The sequence below is a fragment of the Hesperophylax consimilis genome, chromosome 6 (genome assembly GCF_061612785.1).
Source record: "Hesperophylax consimilis isolate HC1 chromosome 6, BYU_Hcon_1.0, whole genome shotgun sequence".
Lineage (NCBI taxonomy): Eukaryota > Metazoa > Arthropoda > Insecta > Trichoptera > Limnephilidae > Hesperophylax > Hesperophylax consimilis.
In genome coordinates, this window is record NC_142841.1 from 21,891,147 (window position 1) to 21,908,999 (window position 17,853).

Genomic DNA, 17,853 nt, shown 5'->3' on the forward strand with positions numbered 1-17,853 from the left:
GAAAAGAGGTATAATCTTGGCATTCTTACAATGAGAAGGAAATATGCTATCCTTAAAACTAAGATTAACAATATGAATTACAGAACCAGCCAACTCCGAAACGTGCTGTTTATACACCATGATACTTATGCCATCAATAGCACACGAAAAATACATTTTTTATTAATTTATCATTTTAGTAACTTCATAAAAATGCTCTCTCCTGTAACATGAGTACTAGGTATAAAATTGATAACAATACACATGTCGCTGGTTTTATTTGCACTGCACAAGTTTTTTTGCGAATCCGGGACCAATATCACTGAAGAAATTATTAACATTGTTAGTAATTGTTGGTGGATTTTCCTCCATTGAGATAATATTGTTATGTTTTACACTCTGTACAGACGAACTTACCAAATGCATTTTAAACATTTTACGAAATTTCCAGCAGCTGAATTAAAATCTTGCGATGAAAGGACTGACTGATTTCTCCATTAATTTGACCTTCAAAGATTGTTATCTATGACGGTTTTTTTCATTATCCTTTGCTATTTTTATTTTGTCTAAAGCTAATAAATAAATACACTAAATAGAAATCTTTTAAGTGTACACGAGCAATCTCTCGGTGGTGGCACAATATCTTGATAATATTCACCACACTTGATTTAAGCAATTCTGCTTACTCGTCAGAACTAAATTTTACCAGCAATCCTATCATTTACATCCCCTGAATATTATTAATAGGCACTGGTAGAAACTAAGAACACCGGCTTGTTGAACTTGGGACTAATTTGTGAGAACAAAATTATATTTACTACCTACATGTTTAATTATATCGATTCTTAGTACTCACTTGACATCATAAACTTAAATGGTAGCTAACCAACGTACTCAATCTAGATTAAACTTTAACCTCTTGTGGTTTATTATTTATTTATTTTATTTATCAATGCCTTACTGGGCTTTAAGATAAAGATCACAAAATAAATAAATTATTTTAAAAACAAAAAGATATTTTAAATAATTAATTAAGCATATTATGCCTAGTTTATGATTATCAGTGACTAAAGAAAATACCCCTAATGATGATTACCTTCTCGTTATTTACAGGAACTAAAAAATGATGAACTAATTTGGATTTGTTTGTGTCTAGATTTAGAATGAAAATGGGTAGGCAATGAGTTTATTCGACATCCATACGCTCATTGCCCAGCATATGTAACCTCTCCATAACAGAATTAAATACAAAGTTATTGTTGCGAAATAAAAAATTCCATCTAGTATGTTTGGGAGGTATACATTAAACTACAGTAAACTTATAATGTCAAGGCAGTCAAACATTGAATTAATAATATTATAAAATAAAAGGAGATGAAATTTTTTTTACGTTTCTGATAATTTAGATAAGTTTGTAATTTTACATAATTGATTTCATTTATAAGAATACCAATTTTGAAATTCATAAAGCGTAAAATTTTATTTTGATTTTTTTTCAATTTGTTAGAGTTAAAATGAGGAGACGAAATGCATGAATTATATTCTATTTCTAACCAGAGATGTGTTTAGTGTTTTTTTCTGGTTTTTGGGTAATTAAATTCTTCAGCAATTCTGAGAATAAATCCAAGCATTTGTAATCATTTACTGGTATATAACTATTTCTATTACGATATTCCTCAACCGTAACATGATTAATTTGCTTAGTACCAACTACGTCTAATTATTTCAACTCTTCGACGTATCCGGGAAATATTAACCCCCGAGGCCTAGACGAACTAATATTATGTCATCAAATATTCCAGCTCGACATTCAATTTCAAGCAGATCGAAGCTTTAGAACGTATTCCAAAATGACATAATGTTGGGAAATATTAACTCCCGAGGCCTAGACAACTATTATTATGTCATCAAATATTCCAGTTTGACATTCAATTTCAAGCAGATCGAAGCTTTAGAACGTATTCCAAAATGACAGAATGTTTTTGAAAGACTCTTCCAAATTTTTATTTTAAAAACGGACATAGGATGCGATTAAAAATATAAACACTTATTAAAAATATAAACGTTTATGGTTTTTTTTTTAGTAAACTGGATTTACCAAAAACACATTTAATTGTATTAAGTATTATAAACGTTATAATTCACTTTTTTCGATTTATATAAAAAATGTCAAACCTTGACCGGGTGAACTGTTTGGCGGTTTTTTGTTTTATATATATATTTTTTCAAATTATACAGTAACGTCTATGGTAAACTTTTAAATGAAAAGAGTTAACTTGGTGTTCTCTCTTTCTACATTTGTTTATATCATAATATTATATCTGATCATAATAGAAAATGATAGAAAGAGTTTCATAAAGATGTGTAATTTTGTGACAGGTGAGTGTTTTTAAGGTGTTATTATTAATTTATTTCCGTCTTCATGGAAAACGGTAGAAAATATATTAACGTTCCGTTTCAGATTTTTTTTTCCATTCATAAGGAAGATCTTCGAACGAATCTTAAAATTCGTGATACATTGTGCAAGAATTTGGTTGCTATTGTGTGTAGTAATAAGTTTTTTTGTGAAAGTGCACAAGATGCCCAACTGCTCCGAACTCCTAAACATCTGGAGCCAGTGAGACTATGCACAGTGGCATCCCCAATTGTTGTGAGGCTGAAAGTAATGGGAGGGAATGGAGATGAGTAAGAGGAAGGTGAGGAAGTATCAGATCTGTAACTTGCCGCAAATAGGCATTCCCATCAATGTTCAAGTATTTTATTAACTTACTAGTTGGGAACGGCACACGTGAGTTGTGTGGAGTTCCTGGACGAGTATTTATTTGACTGGACTCAATTTTGCCAAAACTAACTTTACCCATAAATATGTTTGAAATTGGTTTACTACTGTATTCTACTTCCCATAGATATATTTTGTTTGTTAATTATTTTGTATTTTATTTCGCATTTTATTTGGTGTATTTGTATCTTATTTTTCTTGGAAGCACTTATACTCTATATCTTTCGGGATTTACGTTCGGACAATTTATGTCTAGCATAAGACTTTGAAGTACTGAGTGTATTATTTAACTAAAACCCTGGGACTTGCTGATGTGTTCCAGATCGACCAGATATAAAATTTCATTTTGTTTCCTTTTGAATATAAAATGTAACGAAAATAATAAATGAAGATAGGGGAGTTGGGTAGAGCTACGAAATTAGAATTGTTTATGAACCTACCCAATCTTATAAGAGGTTCCTGTTAAAACCCACTATAGTAAATAATAATAAACATCGCGCCATTTCTCCACAGGGGTAGGCCGGGAAATTTTAAGGGAACATAACTCTAATAATAATTACAAGTGAATTCTACCCTTAGTACCGTTACTTCTTTAAAGAACACTAAGTTCTTATAGTCATTTGCGTCTCTTAATGCGTTAAAATTTACCGATCATTGGCTGAGTTAGCAATGCGTCGGGTTCCACCCAGACAGGCGTCCTGAGTTCAATTCCTCGGCTGTCTTAGCTCTCCATTACAACACTGTGATGACAGTAGGAGATTTTGAAATATTTTTTTGTTGTTCCAGATTATATTATTATTTTAATAAATGTTCTGTGTTAAACACAAACATGACACATATCAAAAAATAATTAAAAGCAATAGATTTATAGTTAAAAATTATAGTTCACAAATTTCTTCACATCTTTATTAAATTAAAAACATTTTCCCTTCCTTTTCATTAAAAATTTGAAGCTAAAATTTGGCAACGAATTCTGAGGTGCTGATTTATTTAGAAATTATATTGACGTATTGTATTATTTTTCTCGTACCTTTTTTTGTGATAACGGATTTTGTAAAATTTTCAAGGTAAAATAATTATATATTTTTTAATTTCTTATATAAAGTATGAATAATTTTTGTATGAATTTTTGTTCAAAGCGAGTAGTCAGACGAGACCCATCACTAATTGCACCTCATTTTGAATGTTGCCACATTTTTCCTTGTTGGTCAACAAACATCTTCATTTAATTTTGAACATTTTATGGAATTATTAACTACAAGCCTACATTTACTGTAGTGTAAAACATTATCTTTTCTTTATTTTTTATATACGTACATACATACAAGTAGTTGCACAGCGCCCTTAGGGTGATTTTTCCCGAAAACAGCGATGTATAAATCAGCCAAATATTGTTGCTATTAGTTTATTATTTCAAAAAAAGAATTATATAATTTTTCCACAGAAATGTCACAATCTCAATGACAATATTATTTCTTCGAACATCATTTTCTCAATAATATTGAGTATTTCGATTTACAGATGAAATGCCAAATGGTCTAGTTTAAACTGGACTTGTCCACGATCAGTAACATTACACAGAAGATAAAATGTTGAGTTTTTTTAACTTCATTAGTTTTTTAAATTTTCCATCACTAACTCAAATCTGACTCAAATAAACTTCAACTTATGGGAAAGGAACATAGCAACCGTAAATGGCGTGAAACGCCGCTTGCAGTTGCTTCGTTCCTTTCTCGTAATTCGTGGCTCGATTCGCGTTTCGGTTCGCAAATGTATACGTACCATAATGTAGTTGTTTTGCTGCTTTCAGTTTTTTTAACAAATATTTTTAATAACAAACTTTTTTCTACAAACACCAGCCATAATTTAAAATAAACATTGGCTAAAAGGAACCTAATGATGTTCTCCATAATTTATACTATTAATTCTACTGTGCTCCGTGAAAAAATTCCTACGTCATTATTTCTGCGTACGTATTATCAACATGTTGACACGTGGCTTTCAAAAATAATTGGGTAATCCCTGAAAAGGCCAACACAAAGGTTTGAGACCTTGCTGTTATAATCCATACCCTATCAGCAGTCTACAGCTCATTATTAAAAATAAGAAAATTCACTTATTAAAATCATAACTTACATATTACTTGTAACTTAATCAATTCGCACTCACAACTATCCACAATATATCCATCACAATTCCGGGATGCTGGGTGAAGAGTCTTTTTAGAAAAGAGGGAAGAAGTTCTAGGAATGAACAAGGTATGTGGGTTGATTAGGAATCTGGGGGTCAGTTTGTCCAGAAATTAAGGATGTATGAATCCATCCCACTCACTTCGGTGCAAGGCAAAGTTCTGCTGGAGAGGTCATAAGGTCTCCCTCAACAGTTTCTCCCGATCCGGCCTGCCACGCATTTGTTGGGCAGACACATCTGTCGCCAAGACCCAGACAAACCTCACTCCATGAACCCGGGCACCCCTACTAAATTACCAAATGCATCAAATCACTTGGGGTGATCTATGGCAGTTGTGTTGGTTCCAGCCTCTCAAATTGAATAATACTGAATATAATCACTATCACTACCAGATATTGCACAGAGACATATTATTGGTACCGATCCCTGTAACAATTTCTAACAATTACAACCTATTTACCACTCATTTTAATTGTGTTTGTTTTTAAAATAATAATATCATTTTGATTATATGAATAATAATATTATATATTGCTAGAGACACTTTATTTAAGCAATGATATATGATCAATGATCAAAGATGAAATTTATGAATAAGTCGGTATTACTTTAGTAACTACCTAACCATCACGCCGTTTCCCCGCAGAGGTAGGAAGAGAGGACGGACCGCCAAACAACTCGGTCTTGGCACACACTCCTTGCCTCATTCACATTCATACATCGTCTCATACATACTCTTCTATTGTTCTGACTCTTGACATGGCCCGTATCTATCAATTATCTGATTCACTTGGTCGTGTCATGTCTTCCTCGGGCGTCCCCGACTTTTGCTACCATTTACATTTGCATCGTATATTCTCCTTACACTCCTTTCTTCGCTCATTCGCTCTACATGCCCAAACCATCTAAGCGTCCCTTTCTTGATCTTACTCATTACGCTTACATCAGCCTTGCACTCTTTGCGGATCTCCACATTCCTCACACGATCATGGTATGATATTATATGATTTTACCACACATACGCCTCAGGGATCTCATTTCAACAGCATTCAATCTATTTTCATCCTTTTTTTGCCAGTTCCATGCCCCACTTCCATACATCAGGGTAGGTACCAGCACTCCATTGTGGACTGCTAACTTCGCTTCTTTGGACAATTAGCGCCAACTGCGTTCAGTCCTCCATTAATGGAGTTACCTGCATTTACTCTTCTTTCAATATCTCTGTCAGTCTTCCAATCTCTCGTAAACATGCTTCCTAAATACACATACTCATCCACCTGCTCCAAGTATTCCTCATTCACAGCAATATTAATTATTTAAAACAATAATATTTAAAACATCTTCACAGGCCAAATAATTGTTACTTTAAAAAACGGGTCTTATTTAAAATGTTAAGTAGCATGATAGGATTTTGCATCAGATTACGTCACATATTTGACAATGTATGACAGCGCCCTTGAGGTGATTTTTCACAAAAACGGCGCTCTACAAATTATCCAATTATAATTATTATTATTATTGCGTCCGTGATCAGATGGCGTTAGAACTAAATCAGAGGATTGTGATTTTTATGTCTATGAATATATTTTTTTAAACGTTTTACATAAGTATTAAGGACGGGTTGTTTCGCAGAATTTGAACAATGAATTCCAAAGTTGATGTTTATGTTCTGTGAAGGTTCTATTCAATATATGTTGTTATATCATTATTGGCTAGTTGTTTTACAAAACTGTAATTATGAAAGACCTTGAATAGAACCTTCACGTAAATTAAAATTAACCTAGAAATTTGATGAATTTTTACAAATTCTTTGAAACAAACCGTCCTCAATGTAGGAAAATCAATACCTACAATATCTATACATGTATGTATATACCTTCTCTATGACTACAGCTCACTGATGAAATAAAACATAATTAAACCTTTTTCATGTTTTATTCAATATGATGGATTTTGGAGGTTTTGAAATAGTATTTTTTTTCTACTAGAAAAATTATTATTAAATGCGGGAATGAATAAACAGAATGCAAATTTATTAGTTCGATTAGAATTCATTGAATTCTTCAAAATAAACGCAAAAGTGTTTTTAAAATGCCGTTAACAATGGTTCTTAGTTCGCTTTTCATATATTTGTATTACCTGCTACTCTAACCGTTGTCAGCTATATCATATCAAACAGCTTCCATTGAAACCATATTGAAAAAAAAGGTCATGAATTATAAAAAAAAATATTGTTTAAAATAATAATCAATCACTCCATAACATAATAATCAAACATTTTAAACAATTTGTCAGTGTAACCATAGGGGGCATCGCCAGATTCCAAGCAGGGGCAGCTTTAATTTTTATAGAGCTTACAGGGAAGTAGTCAGAATAGACTAGATTACTGTACGTAAGTGAACCCGGCGTTGCTCGCGATTACGGACAGGGCGTCTTAAGCGGTGAAAGGGTCCATGGGCATAATGAGTTTGGAGAGCCTTTTCCAAAGCTGTAAACCTACAGGAAACGAACAAACCACTGTTTTCTATAATTTTATTGAAGGCTTTCGTGCAAAATAGTGATACGGCACCTTATCGTGATTTGGAGATAAGAGCATTCAAAAGTAAAAAATAATTGAAAGAAATCAAATTACCGCCATTATCATTTTAAATTGTAAGGCGTATTACACTATTTATGTATGAAACTCTACTTTTGCATTTGGAAAGGTCATATTAATGTTAAATGCGGAAAAAAAATTATTGTGTGCCTATTAGCTAATTTTCAAAAGATTTGTGAATACTGCACATTAGTCTCAATTCCTCAATAATACAGAGCGCCGTGGAACTATGGCATTCCCAACTGGAGTAAGTGACAAGAGAGAACAAAGTGAAAAATTAGTTAAAACTCTGACAGATACGAAAAAATGCCACAGGCTGTTCACACTGTTTGTATAACTAACTAACTAACTAACCATCACGCCGTTTCCCCGCAGGGGTAGGCAGAGAGGACGGACCGCCAAACAACTCGGTCTTGGCTGTTTGTATGATCTCCCCAATTGAAGAATATGTCTATGTGGTGTGGGTGATGAGAGAGAAATGTGAATATTTCACTGAGAAAGTGCCGGAGGCGAAAATTTTTCTAGGTAGAAGGGTAAACCAAACCCTTTCGATTTTTACTTTCGGAGAGTTCGTATTCCGAGCACATTTGAACGAAAATCCTTTAGTATTTCTAAAACGGTAATATTTTTTTTAAAGTGTGTTTTTTTTCAGATTTCCACAAAGTATATTTTGGCACCTAGCCGCTATCTCTCTGATGTTACGACCATATGGAAAATTTGATATATTATTTTCCGAGTCCTATATCCTCAATGTGTACCATTTTCACAGCCTCCACTAAAGGTGACTCATTATTCCTTAAGAAACGTATTTCCAATCGGGGTCTCCTGTGTGGAGTTGATGTTTAATAATTAAATTAAAAATGTGGCCCAAAGCTGGGGCTTCTTGGGCCTAATCAGAAGTCCTATACTGACTGAGACGAAGTGTTACGTCTGTATAAATTGTCTGTCTAAACTTATTACATTTTTTTATAAAAACCAACAGATTTTTTGTTTTGGCGCCAGTTATAAAAGCTTTTTTTTTCTTTAATTTTTTTGTTCATCAATTTGCCTATTTACTATTTTCAAAAATTCTTACCATAGCGAATTTCTAAACTTATTCCTTCCTAAACTAAAACTAAAAGTTACTGCTTCAACATTTTGAATCATAGCCAAAAACAAAATATATCTCGCCCGAGAAGCGACTACGCTGAAACTTTGCCAATTCTTTTGATAGGGGGTTATGATGTCAAAAGAAACAATGTGGTATTTCCTTAACTTCTAAACGTTCCGGAATTTTCAATTTAGTACTTTCTACCTTCTGATTTTGGAGCTCTTTTTCTTTCTTGTTAAAATATGTGATCTAAATTAGAAAGTATAAGAAAAGCGTAAAATGGAAAATAGTTTCAGGAATACTTCAGTAGATCAACAATTTTTAGAAGATGTGAAAACTAGTCGTATAACTTTTGTAAGGCAGACTAAACTATTAAATTACACCACTACTTTCAAGTCAGCAATTTCCATATTATGTTTAAAGAAAAGCTCACTGGAACTGGACGATGCGATAGTTATGTTGATCTACAGATAAGAAAATAAAAGGTTTTTGCAATCAGGCTATCGTCTTAATTTTATGTAATTTAAACGACATTTTGTCGATGTGGTGCAGATGTGAAAAACCCCTGATTTCAAACTATCTGTGAGGGCACATAAGCCTTTGAGGTAAAGTCTAGAACAAGTCTGTCCAACCTAGTGTAGTATTAAGACCGCATTAAAAAGGGTTTAGCAAGCACTTCTAAAATTTGAAATAGAAATTGTTCTAGTGCTTGCGAATGTTTTTTTTGAAACAATAGATAAGAGAAAAACATTTTTTACATTAGCTCCACACAGGAGCCCATATCATCTTTGGGGATGTTGTGTGGAGAGTCTTTTTAGGGTAAGGAATCAGATAAAGTATACTGGGAAGGAAAAAAGGTATGAGGGGTGTGTAGGAATCCAAGGCGCTTGTGTCAAGGATTGACGTGTACAATTATAAATCGTTAGTTCATAGTATTGGGAATCGAATCGATTGGTTGTCATCAATAATAATATAAATATTTTCAATTTGTTTGCACGCGATTCATTTTACGAAAACAAAAAATTTATTGAAAATTATTTTCAGACATATTTTAATGATTACAATTAATTCGATTTCAGGAAAATACGAATTTTGAAAAACTTTTATTTTTCTAAGTTTGTATTTCACCGGAATCGAATTCATAAAAGTATTTCCAAATTCGTACTTAGAAATACTTTTATTATTCAATGTAAAATGTAGGCAACAATAACATTTGGCTGTCATCAGTTGTTTTGTTTTGCTCTATCTAAAATTATTTTTTTTCCATTCTATTTTGTTTTCTGGCCAAAAAAAAGTGTAGTGTGTTGTGCCTTGAGGTTTCTTCTCCCTTTTGATCTTCCAGGAGTCACTTTTCGCTGCTGATTTCCAGATATTTATAAACTTTTTTACTTCTGTCATTTTTCATACTATTATTGTAGTTGTTTACTGTTGTGAATAATGGAGGAAGATTTCCCTCCTGGACCCCCTACAAAGCCCCCAGATCCCTCTCCGGACCCCCCAGACGGGGAAAATGTAGAAATTTCTGACAGTGATTCTGTCATTTTGACTTCTACCAAAAAAAGGAAATTTACTCCTTCTTCCCCAATAAAACTTGACTCGCCTTCGACTTCACAGTCCCCACCAGCACTTTCTCAACTTCCTCCAACAAACTTTTATTCTCTTCATTCCCGTGGCCCATTCATAGTATACGCCCAAAAAACTGAGCAAGGAAAAACCATCCACCCTCTTGAATTTGGCAAATTCCTATCAAATAGCAAGAATCTTTCAATCAAGCCTGGAGGTGTAAAAGCCGAGGGTCGCTTCCGAATCTCCGTCGAATTCCTCTCAGGGTCAGCTGCCAACAGTTTCATCAAAAATATCTTCATTTCATCTAATTCAAAGTTTAAGGCATATATCCCTACTTTCAATGTCACTCGCATGGGCCTGGTCAGAGGTATCTCGACCGATCTGTCCATCGCAGAAATTCTGTCTTCACTTTCAACCCCCCAACACATTGGCAATCCCATAAAAGCCAGAAGGCTAAATTACAAGGACTCCTCTGAGGGTATAATTTCCTGGAAGCCCTCCCAATCTGTCGTTATCACCTTTGAAGGTCAATCTCTTCCCTCCCATATATATTTATTCTTCAACTCATTACCAGTTGAAATGTATACTTATCCCACCACTCAATGTTTCAATTGCTGCCGTTTTGGTCATACCAAAGCTGCATGCAGATCTCAACCCAGATGTTTTAAATGTGGAGAAAACCACGCAGCTGACCAATGTCCTTCTTCCTCCTCACCTAAATGTTTTAACTGCTCAGGCTCACATACAGCTATCAACACATCTTGCCCAGAACAATCTCGCCAAAAAAATATTAAAATTTCTATGGCCTCTCAGAACTTGTCTTTTCTGCAGGCTTCTAAACTATTCCCGCCTGTCAAAAAATCATTTGCTGAGGCTTTATCCAGCAACTCCTCATCCAACCCTCTTCCCTTCACTACAACAACTTCTCGTTCAACTAAATTCACATACAAAAACGCTATTTCTAAACCGGCTCCTGAATACGATCAGCAACAACACAACTCACTACTCTTAAATCCCAATGGTTCACCTCTTTCAAATGCCACAAATGGGTGTGCAAATAATTATAATCCGTCCTCAATGAACTCTCTTAAACTTTCTGAAAAACTCTCCCAAGACAATTCTTCATTTATCCAAACTCTTATTATGCTTCTAATTGACCTTATTTCTTCTCAAACTAATCTACCGTCCAACGCTGCTACTATTATTTCCACATTAAAATCATTTATTCAAAATGACTCTTCAGGATGTCAGAATACTTCAGTGGAATAGCCGAAGTGCTATTTCTAACAAATCTGATCTCCTTAACCTATTAAATTTCAACATTATTTCTTTGGCTGCTATCTCGGAGACTTGGTTTACTCCATCCACCCACTTTAATGTGGGAGGGTATTCCTGTCTCCGCGACGACCGCCCGGAAGGTTCGGGCGGCGGTGCTGCCCTTTTTATTAAAAAATCCATATCATTTTCCCCAATAAATAATATCAAACCCCCCAATGCTGACTTCCAAATGGTTGCAGCTAAAATAAAGGACACATCCTTTATTTCAGTCTATCTTCCCCCAACAGCCCACTTCAATAAACAAACTTGGTTGCAAATTGTAAGTCAACTAAGCCCTCCTTTCTTTATATTAGGCGATTTTAATGCCCATTCCCCCGTCTGGGGTTCTGCTTTCTCCGACCGAGATGGTCGAAGTGTGATGGATTTCCTAGATCAATCCAACCTTTTCCTTTTGAATGACGGATCTCCTACTAGGATCTCACGCCCCAGCACAAACCCCAGTGCAGTGGATCTATCGATATGTTCTACTAGTTTGGCTTCTCTCTCCTCTTGGGTGGTGTCCCCCGACCCTTGCTCCAGTGATCATTTCCCGATCACCATTACTTATCAAACTTCTTTCCAATCAGACAAGTCTCATATTTCGACAAAAATTAAAACGAAACACACCAAATGGGATGAATTTAACTCTCATATGGACAAGTTCCTATTAAATTCACCCGCCACCGATATATTTTCCGTCAAAGATGATTATAATAAATTCAAATCAATGCTCATAACTGCAATAAATAAATCAAATCCTCCCCCTAAAACTAAATCTCTCAAAAAACTCCCTCCAACTCCCTGGTGGGATGAGGAATGTTCCAAAGTAGTAAGAATTCGGAAAGCTAAATCTCTTTCCTATCGTTACAATATGACTATGGAGAACTATCTTATATACAAAAACGCTGAATCCAATGCCAAAAGGGTATTGAGGTCAAAAAAAAGATCCGGGTGGTACAACTTCTGCAGTTCAGTATCTCCGAACACTCCAATTTCGGAAGTTTGGTCTATGATCCGAAGATTTAGATCTTCCTTCAGTTCACCATCTCCTCGAGCGTCTCATTCTAAATGGATTGATGAATTTTTGGACAAAATTGCCCCCCCTTCTGTACCTAACTTAGATGAAATAACGCCCATCTATAATACTCCTATGTCTAATCATTGGCTAGACTCTCCGTTCACCTTAATTGAGCTAAAAAATTGTTTATCAACAGTCAAGGACTCATCTCCAGGCAGAGATGGTATACCTTACAGCATAATCAAAAATAGTAATGATAATGTTCTAAACCACTTCTTAAGCATCTTAAATAAAATCTTCCAGACTGGTATAATGCCTGATGACTGGAGTTGTCAAATAATCATCCCTATTTTAAAAACAAACAAATCACCAAATTCTGGATCCAACTACAGACCAATCGCTCTTTCATCCACCCTCAGTAAACTTTATGAAAAATTAATTAAAAACCGATTAGAATTTTTTGTCGAGAGTAAACAGCTTCTCTCTCCATCTCAATTTGGATTTAGGAAAAAAAAATCCACTCAAGATAACCTTGCCATCATCAGTACTGATATTAATTTATCAATTTCTAAACAGGAAGTTTGTCTTGCCGTCTTTATAGATATAGAAGGCGCCTTTGACAATGTTTCCATCCCAATCTTGAAAAAAAAACTTCTAGGCCTTGGCCTTCCCCCCATGTTTGTCCAATCTATTATTAATCTATTTCTAGATAGAAAAATTTTCATTGAACTTCCAGATATTTTTCCTCAAAGTAGGTCTATTTGAAAGGGTTTACCACAAGGCGATGTATTGTCCCCCTTACTGTATAATATATACACATATGATATGCATGTCGCTATTCCCCCACAAGTAAAAGTTATTGAGTTCGCAGATGACATAGCTTTCTTCTTATCATCCAAAATCATCCCTCTCGCCGTCAAATATCTTAACGAAGCCATGAATGCCCTTTGCACATGGCTCACGTTAAATGGTCTTGAACTTTCAATCCAAAAGACTCAGTGTGTCACCTTCTCAAACCGCCATAAAAACCCCCCCGTTCAAATTTTATTTAAAAATTCTCCAATCCCCAACGCTTCTGAAGTAAAATTTTTGGGAGTAACATTTGATAGGAAACTTAAATGGTCTTCACATATTAATAATTTAGTTACTAAATGCGAAAAAAATTTAAATATCATCAGATCATTATCTGGCGTTTGGTGGGGTGCTCACCCTACTTGCATTAAGTTGCTTTACAACGCACTTATTCGAAGCCATCTTGACTATGCCTGCCCACTTTTTAGTACTGCCTCAAAAAATGTACTTGATAAATTAGACAAAATTCAATCTAAATCTTTGCGAATTATAACTGGAGCGATGCAATCGTCACCCATCAATTCCCTTCAAGTAGAATGTTCTGATCCTCCTCTTTATTTAAGGCGTCAACTATTTGCTGACAAATTTGTTCTTAAATGTTTAAATTCTAAATGTCATCAGGTTATCCCCAGCGTCTCGTTGTTCATTGTCTCAACCCATTCATCTACAAACAGAGCTTCAACTAAACCTCTTCCTGACATCTGTAAAAATTTTAAGTCTCTCTCAGAGCTTCACATCATCCAAAATGATCTACTACCCTTATACAAATTAAAATATAGTCACGTCACCCTATCCCCAACAATAATAGAAGGGATCGGAATCCTTAAAAGTCATTCCAATCTCCCGGCCCGAACTGTCAATAATATGTTCAATGACATTATTTCATCTAAATGTCCCAACTTTTCTCTTTTATTTACTGATGGATCCAAATCTCCCGACTCTCCTAACTGTGGTATAGGTATTAACGTTTACCACAATAATTCTAATGACAGAATATTTCATTCAATTTCAAATCAATTTTCAATATTTTCAGCCGAGTGCATTGCTATAATAGAATCTCTCAAATATATAATCAAAAATAATTTTGAACATTCCCTCGTTCTCTCTGACTCTCTCAGTTCCCTCCAAAAACTTAAATCCAGTCCTCTTCTTCATCCTGATGATCACTTTGTATGCCTTATTCGAGAGATGATAGCCTCCATTCAAAGCTATGGTAAAACTGTAACTCTGATTTGGATTCCTGGACATGTTGGTATCATGGGTAATGATATTGCGGATGCCTTGGCAAAACAAGGAGCGTCCAACCCTGTTGTTACCCTCGTAAACCACATTCCCCTATCTGACATTTTTTCCATCATCAAAGATAGATCCCGCAATGTTTGGTCGGAGTATTGGCACATTGCTAGTCAATCCAAGGGAGCCTGCTATGCCTCAATACAAAGGACTATTCCATCAAAACCGTGGTTTCAGCAATTCCCTCATTTTTCCAAAAAAGAAATTTCTTCACTCATTCGAATGAGGATCGGACATTGTTCCGTTCCTTCCCATCTTTTTAAAATTCACGTTGTTGACTCCCCAGATTGTACATTCTGTGGTCTAGAAGTGGGAACTTTAGATCACATATTTTTTGGTTGTCCCTCTCTAAACAAATATCCTCTATTCTATCAAGCCTTATCTAAAATTGCCTCCCCTCCATTCAACATCTCGTCTCTTCTAAGTCTGAACTCGACTCCAATTTTCATTATAATTTTGAAATTTGCCTATTTAAATAAAATTAATATTTAAATTCACCTTTCATTTCTCAATAATTTTAAATGATGGCCAAGAACACCCTTGAAGGGTGAAAGCCAGAAATAATGTTAAAAAAAAAAAAAAAAAAAATGTAAAATGTAAAGCTTTTATCTCAATTATGTTTGATAAAACAGGAACGGGAAATTTTAAATAAAAATAGGCATATAGATTTTAAAAAGGTTTGAAATTTTTTGTTTGTTTTAAGAAAATGTAATAATTGCAATTGTTGGAGCATGAAAAATATTTTTAGATTCCAAACAATTAAATTTTTAAAAGCTTCGTTTTTTAATGTACATCGTTATTTTATAGACTTTAGTGAATTAACTAAATTGTAATTTCCAGATTTCTGCATTTATTTTACCTATTTTTTATAAAGTAAGAGGGAGATAATGTTTTTTACTCACTTAACTTATAAATACATATAATGAAGAATAACACAAGATGTGCCTTGTGGGCATGTTTAGTGATCTAAATATTTGCTTAATCGAAGCCTATATTTCCAATACAAAACTGTGTTTACGAAATTCAAATAAGATGGAGATCTACGATGTAAGGCGAGTGTAAGTGGGATAGAGTGTTTGGCTATTGGGCTAAATGTAAAAAAAATGTTTTAAATTTGTATGGAAGGCACATGATCGATGGGTAAGGCACTCGACTAGAAAACTAAATATCGCGGTTTCAAATCCCGGCGTGCGCAAAAAAATTTGATTTTATTAATTTGTGTTATTTTGCAATTTACTCAATTAATACAATTAATACAGCATCTTGACGACACGTTCCAGAGTGGAAGATTCTCTCAGTATCGCCATGGTGTAAAACCAACATTCAGAATTTAATTGTTGCTTGAAACGACCTTGTCCGTGTTTGATGACCAAGTACGAATATCCAGGTTCTTCCCCACCTTTCTCTCCTCCATTACCATAAGACTCATAACATTTCCCTATTAGTGGTGCCATACTCTCACTGGCTTCAGACGGTTGGGAGCAGTTGGGGCTCTTGTGCGGTTTGACATTTAAATAAATGTATAAATATAACAGAAGATTTTACCTTCAAATAAAAATTCGAAAAAGGGGAAGCGAATTTATATTTTAATATTATATTTTAAATAAATATATTTATCATTTATTATGTACAAACATTGATATAGAATTGCGACCAAAATGAGTAGCGATTTTTAAAGGAACAAGTCGATATCGCAAAAAGGTTGATTTAAAATGCGATTTTTTAATCAGAGTCGTACATCAACGACAAGAAGTGAGATAATATAAAAAAATTACAATTCTATCGGTATTGATAAAGCCATGATTTTGGTGGAGTAAATATATTAAGGCGAAGCTTAACGCCAAATCACTATTTTGATTCATCTTTGTAACGAATTGGTGGACATTATGAATACCAAAAAATATGGTTTAAATAAATTGAAGGTTTTCCTATCGTTTCGCTTGAGTAGAATACAAATAAAATTATAAATTACTTAATAAAAAATATAAATGTAAACTACTAAAAAAAAATTATCAATAGAAATATATAAACGTATAAAAAAAAAATTAAAAAAAATACGGTGTAATAGCTAAGAGTATTTGTGATAGTATCAATTGATTAACTTTTATGCTTTCTTATAAAATTATTAACAACATAAATTATAACCAGTTTTGTGCTTGAAATCGAACGTTTCTAGAAATTTGTCAAACAATTTTAATACCTATTACCTACAATATAAGGTATACCAAGAATATACACATTTTTGGCTTGTAGCTTCTTCTTAATCAGGGTAGTGCAAAAGAATCGTAAGCGCTAAGCGTTGTTTTTACATATTTTTTTATTTATTTTAAGTGTAAAAACACTACAACTGCTAAAATTCCACATTAACGTCAACATTAAAAAAAAAAAATTATTTAACTAAAATTTTTAAAAATACGTAAACATATAAAAAAAAAATGCCACGGCCGAGAATATATTGCTATATCAACTGCTCGGAAAGAAACTATGCTGATGATTACATCACTAACTATTTTAAGAACGGCGGCATTATATTTATGTGCCCACTGAAAACAATAAAAATAATATGTTTGTTACCGAAATTATAATATTTAATGTTTGTTTGATAGAAATATTTCGAAGACTTTATTTTCGAGTTTCTCAAAAAAATTATCTTATCTTATTATGTTTCGTACTACACGATCCAAGGAAATTTTAAAACACCATAGATGAGGCATGTAGGCTTCTTATCACTATTTTTGTAGAATGTTTATTGTAATGGCGGGAAAAAATGTAATTGTAATGTTTATTTTCTTTTCAGATTCAGAAGTTACTTCAAGAAAGCCATATGCGGCTGGCGCTATTACCTGAAAAGGAAGACTAATAAGAATAGTGCTGTGGAATCTCCACAGATGGCGGACCGTCAGTCAAATTCCGGATCAAGAAGCAGATCAGGTTTTTACTCATTAACGTAATTACCAAAAGTCTTTTATGTAGAAACAATTTTTTAGAGTATGAATTGGAAAAAAGAAATAGAATGAAAGACTCTCGATTTTGTAGCTCCGAGGAAAATGGTCATAAGTTATTTATGTGGTGTGACGCCATCTCTTAATTAGACCGAAGACGACCAATATCAATTGACAATGTGCTTACGTCATTGACAATGTACATTGAAGGAAACTTCAATCGACCCGTCA

The 17,853-nt window shown here is 34.0% G+C and overlaps 1 protein-coding gene across 1 annotated transcript in view; it reads left to right on the forward strand.

Annotated features, from left to right (window-relative positions):
* The window catches only part of TkR86C (Tachykinin-like receptor at 86C), a 521,539-nt gene extending 503,908 nt beyond the window's left edge, over nt 1-17,631 (forward strand). Inside the window, exon 8 of the mRNA XM_089632445.1 lies at nt 17,478-17,631. Within this exon, the coding sequence (XP_089488571.1) occupies nt 17,478-17,631 (154 nt within the window). The remainder of the gene's footprint in view (nt 1-17,477) is intronic.
* The last annotated feature ends 222 nt before the right edge of the window (nt 17,632-17,853 follow it).